Below are 6,000 nucleotides of genomic sequence, written 5' to 3'. Positions count from 1 at the left end.
ATGGATTACCACCTGCTTGGATTAACTTTAGCTTTTTTCTTCGGTGATACAAAGGTCCTAGCCGGTTATCCTATTTGGTGGTAAGATTTCTTTTCTCCTCATCTCAAACTTTTTGGCAGCCTGCTACTTTCCCCCTACTTCAGTATATTTGCATTCTCTCCTCATCCTGATTCATGTTTCTCATAATTTTGCTTTTTCAGAATTTGTGCAAAATTCCTACGTGCTCACCTCGTTTTTTTCATTTTGGAAGGGTGATACTTAAAAGATTTTTTTTCCTTTTGCTTGAAAAGCATTGTGTCTGCCTCAGTCATTTGTGGCATCAGAATAATATATTAGAATGTAATTTATAAGCAGCAGGCATTTAAAGACAATCAGTTAAAAGAATAGAAACATTAAACTACTATCAAGATTCTCTGTAATTAGGTATTTGCCAGCAGATCACAAACGTTTATTAACAGTACTATACAAAATGACTCTTCAGATGTTCTCTTTCACTTTAAATATATTTGCTTAATGATGCCAACATCTGCAGAAAAAACATCAAGAAAACAACCCAGACCTAAGTTTTAACTTCAATTTTTTTTGGAATAACAATTTGATATTTTTATTTTCTGCTTGCTTCATAAAAACTCTATTTAAGCAAACCAAGATGATAAAAACTAAAAATTATTTTGCCAAAGATTCATTTCCCTATACTGGAACGGGGGCTGATCTGAGATTTTTTTCACTAAAACCAAAATCTAGATTATTAAAAATTAACATTTAATAATCTAATGTTGGCTTTTCCTGTTGCTTAATTAAAATATTTCTTTTATATTAAAATGTGTTAACACTTGAATTAGAAATATCAACAGCTTCAATATGGAATTAACTTAAATATGGCCCTCTACTACCACTTTCCAAGTTTTCCTTTTATGTAAGTTATTCCTGAATTCTTTTTTAAATATAATCAAAAGTGTGGTATGAATATAAATAAAAATGTTTAATTTTGAAAAATAAGTTGTGTTGTAAAATATTGGTTTGGATGCCTACTATAAATAATAAAAATAAATATTCAGTACATTTAGCAATGTTTTTAACCTTATTTTGTCCGATTCTATGAAAATAATTGAGAAAAATTAAATCATAGCAACAAAAATACTTGTATACTCAATGCCAAATGGATATGACTCATATATGCAAAGCACAACCAGAATATATATTCAGGTTCAAAACGGTTTTCCTGTCAGAATTTAGATTACAGGTAATCAGATATCTTTTAGCCCCAGGTTTGATGAAGCAAATTTCCTATAAAAGCTGTAAAAATCAAATGTTTTGTTACAAGTAGAACTGTCAACAAGAACTGATTCAGATAATTTAGTTTAGTAAACAGAATCTGGCTATGCGGTTTATTTAATAATTTCAAGTTATAAAGCAAAATGTTGGTATTTTGGTAAAATTTTGCCCTTCCAATCATACTTCTTAATGTAGAGAGAACCACTATTAAAAAATTATATTTTCTTCCAGTCTGCTTAATTTTTCCCTTTCCCTAAAATCTATTCTTCCAGTAGAGATCTTTTGTCTCAAAGAAAAAGGATTAAGCCTCTGGATTTTAAAATACAGACATACATAATTCAACAACAATATGCACTTACGCATATTTTAAGATAATGAAAATTATATAGAAAGAATTTATACAGTGTCAGTATAAATTGCTTGTATAGTTGTGTTTTCTAGTATAGTGTAGAGCAAATGCTGTAATAATTACATTGAAAAATAAGGTTCAGAAATTAACAAATCAATTATAAATAATTAATAATGAGCTATAAGTCAGTACATGCATTTCACAGCAATCCTTATACCTTATTTTATTGCATGTTTTCTAACTTCTAGTCATTTAGTTCCTTTCAAAAGTGATTATTTTCACTTGATGTGAAAGTTTATGTTCCTTCACCTTCCATTATTCAGCAGGATTTCAGTGAATTGAAAAAGATCTGAATTTATTCAAGTTTGTCGCAAGTGTCCAATCCATCTTCAGGATATAATTCCAATCGAAGAAGATAGTCAGTAAATAATTGTTTAACAAACAATAATAAAAATTAATATGTTAATAACCATGCACAATTTTGCAGGAATGCATAAAATATCAATGCATTAATTTTATTAATTATACACCTGGGGAGAAATTGTCTGTCAGAAAAAAATGGGGCAACGGTCAACTTTCACATGTATAAAAATCATAATTTATTTCCATATTACAAAATAATACAGCATTTAAAAATAGATTTAGAATTCTTCAAACTAAACAGTCTAACTAGATAATGTAATTTAGTCTTATCTTGAGCCAATGTCTATCCAATTTGTTTGAGCTACAAATCTGAAATTCAAGGTGGAAAAGACAATGAGAAAGCTAGTTAGGGACCTGGTGCTGGGAATAAAAAACGAATCTACCAAAGGTGTGAAAAGGGCAGGTTGCATAGTTTCAAATTGCCTGGAATTTTCAGGCGGGGGGGGGGGGGAGGGAATGAGGCAAAGAGGAGCAGGGACAGGCAGTGTGTGTATGTCTGTGTGTCTGTGTGTGTGTACGCGCACACACACAAAGTGCAAAGGCTACCTGGAGCAAGCAAGAAAGGCAACACTAGCTCTAGTTTCACTACAATATTTTCATATATAGTTCTGTATAGTAATATTGTAGCACTATTATATTTAACCAACTTCAGAGCACAAATGTATAAAACCAGCTAAAAAAAATTGATTGTCAGAGGACATGTGCCCGTATTTTTCTCCACCACTCCATAGCCCATCATGTCAGGTTGTGATGAAAGTTGTGAACTCTGTTATATATCATATATTAGAAGAATATAAGTGGATAAGAGTGACCTGACTGTATTTGAACCAAGCAGATATTAGTTATAATATATTTTTCCTGGGCATATACAAAGACAATGGCCAGCATAGAAGACATCTTAAATGTCCATGGAGATTCTCAGTTATCCAGGTCATGGCTATCCCAAAGATTCTTTTCAAAAGACAACTGGACTTCATTTGTTTTTTCTTTGAAGATGTTTTTGTTTCTCATCCAAGAAGCTGAAAGAACTGAAGAATCTTTTTGGATGAGAAGCAAAATGTCTTCAAGGAGAAAACAAAGAAAACCCAGCTGCTTTTTGAAAAACATATTGGATCAATTCTTAGATCCAAGATTAAAAGTGCTGACCTAAATAGGACGTAAATTTTGGCCCATAAATTAGGATACAAGTGGAAAAGCTATATTGGCTCAGATTTCTATATTTGATGCACCTTAGTAATATTTGCTCCTGTGTACCTCTCCAATATGATCTTCAATTTGCCAGGACCACTTTTGGAAATCTAAAAAACAATAACCTCTTGCTGACCTTTAAAATACATCCCTTGTATATGCTTTGTTTTTTTAATTGAAAAAGAAAGAGATTCTCCAAACCCTTCCTGATTTTCAACAGAATGATCTTTAAATTGTTTGGTTTTTGTATAGTCAAGCTCATACCATGTTGCAATCAGATTTTATAATTCAAGAAAATAGGGAAAGAAGCTTGATCATTAGGACAAGTGGTGGCATTCTTGATTAAAAAGGGCTCAAGAAATGGGGAAAGTCAAAATTTAGAAGTGCATCAAACACAATGACTTTTTTAAAAGGAGAAAATCTACTTTGATTTATTTTTGTTTGTTAATCATGCTTTCACTAAATTTTATAGAGTTTGAAAAGCTTCTGAGAATGCTGTAATATGTGTAAAAAAACCACAAAAAGAAGATGCAATAATCTTTGCAGCCTGAGTCCTGGTCCCTGCAGAGGGCTGCTTTCTTTCTAGAGCTATGATGGATATGGAGTTGGATTTGCCTCTTCAAAGTGCTGTAGTCCAGGACTAATATAACCAGGGGTTGAATGGAGGAAGACAAACAGAATGCCCTGGACCACCTATACAATTCTACTGAACATTCCTCAGTTAATAATTCAACACTTGTTCTTCTTTAGAAAACATCCTTGAAACCAAGGAGGTAAGGTCACCCAAAATACAGTAATGCCGTAGGAATTGTGCAGGGCTTTGGGAATTATTTTTAACTTCATTGGCACACTTGAGGGGGTGAAAATGGACTGCAGTAAGATGACCTTACCAGCTTCTTGGTGATAAAAAAGTAGAGTTTAGATTTACTTATTGGATTATGCCATTACAAGAAGCAATAATGTTTGATTTAGTCCTAAAAAGTTATATGAATGGTGCCATACAAATTCTTTACCCTGTTTTCCCCAAACTAAGACATCCCCTGATAATAAGCCCAATCTGGCTTTTGAGTACATGGCAGTAAGGCCAAGTGCTTATTTCGGGGTTCAAAAAAATATAAGACAAGGTCTTATTTTTGGGGAAACACGATATTAATCACTATTTCTGAACTCCAGCACTTATCTTTTTCCACTGGAACTCTACTAAAATCAGACTTTCCCTGCCTATCAGATGTGACACAGTACCATTTTGATGGTTGGGAAGGCAACAATACTTTAACAGCTGAATTTTCATCTCTAACATTTTGCCTGCTGGCTTCAGAAACTGACAAGTGATGTTTCCAAAAGCCCATTAGCAAATTGGATGCCAGCCAATGAGTAAACAACAATTGAGTCTAACCAATGAGATGAGCCATAATTATGTTAATGCATATTCAAAATAAGTATCAATAACATTTAAACTCCAGATGGTGCAAATTAATTTGGAAATTAGATCTACCAAGGAAAGAAGTGCAGAGATGATTAAATGGGACAAAATTCATATTCCAGAGCTGAATCTTGGCAGTAGAACCTTCACCTTAGCTAAAGATCAGGCATCCTGATCAACTCACCAATCTACAGAAACCTATTATTAGAGTGTTCTTTCCAAAGCTGACCTTTTCTAGATATGCTGAACTGCAATATTCATCATTCTCAGCCCACAAGGCATTATCCCTACTGGATATTGATAACCAATGCTCTAATTAAATACTTAGCAAATAGGTTGATAAATATATTAGGTACACACCTTCATGACCTTACATTAAAGAAAGGCTTGGATAAATAAAATAATCCATTTGACCTCTGTCTAATGATTCTGTGAAAAATGTAGGAGTTTTTCAAAGATAGGAGAAAAGCATTTGCACATTCTCAAATGTATTATTCCATCTCACCTATTAAACAAACTTTCCCCTCCTTTTTTATATGACCTTTGTCCTTTTTCAGCCATTTTATATTTGAAAATTTATCCCATTTAAGAGTATAAAATAAATGAAATGAATTGGAAATTCAGCTGTAAGATTTCAAGAGTAAGATATTTGGTAAATTCTGGAATCAATAAATTGAAAACATTTATTCCATTATCCTCCAGTTTCCCTATGTATTCCCTAGATACTTACTATGCAAAGAATGGATATTTCCCTTCCTTTGTTTTTCAAAACAGACATTTCTGAAACTTTCCATCAGGCTAGCTAAGACCTTAGAAATTGCCAATACAGTACTGTATTTATTAATAATTACCATGGGTCTAACATTTCCTATGATAGAAATGTACATGTTTACCCAAATAGTACAGCATAACTCTACATGTAACTAGTTTACATAAAGTTGTTTAAAGGATGTCCTCATAATTCTGCTAAATTCCAATATGACATTTCTTTTTGGCTTTGCCTTCCACAAAAGAGGTTTTTCTCATTGAGATGGTTTTACTTGCTAGCATTTATATTTGGTTTGGTTTTACAAAGGAGTAGTTACAGGCCTGCTTAATATCCATGGATGTTTGTTCTCAAGATGCACATTTTTAATTTCAGATCTTTTTTTAAAAAAATCATTCAGTTTATGCTTGTGATTAGAAGCTTTTAAATTAAAATCTTGGATGACCCAAAACAGAGTCAGGTATGTTCTTGACTTAAGGCATGGATAAATTGGATAAATTTTGGTTAATTTCTGTTCACAATTAAGGAAATAAAATTTATCTCAGTCTTCCTTTGGGGTACCGGGGACAAATTTAA

At 32.6% G+C, this 6,000-nt stretch overlaps 1 protein-coding gene across 1 annotated transcript in view; it reads left to right on the top strand.

Moving 5' to 3' along the window:
* The window catches only part of WNT3 (Wnt family member 3), a 28,801-nt gene continuing 22,801 nt past the window's right edge, over nucleotides 1-6,000 (top strand). Inside the window, exon 1 of the mRNA XM_070729509.1 lies at nucleotides 1-80. Coding sequence (XP_070585610.1) covers nucleotides 1-80 — 80 coding nt within the window. The remainder of the gene's footprint in view (nucleotides 81-6,000) is intronic.

This window comes from Erythrolamprus reginae, chromosome Z, assembly GCF_031021105.1.
Source record: "Erythrolamprus reginae isolate rEryReg1 chromosome Z, rEryReg1.hap1, whole genome shotgun sequence".
NCBI classification, from domain to species: Eukaryota; Metazoa; Chordata; class Lepidosauria; order Squamata; family Dipsadidae; genus Erythrolamprus; species Erythrolamprus reginae.
Note: the sequence above shows the minus strand (reverse complement) of the source record. Positions and strands in the feature narration are given on the sequence as shown.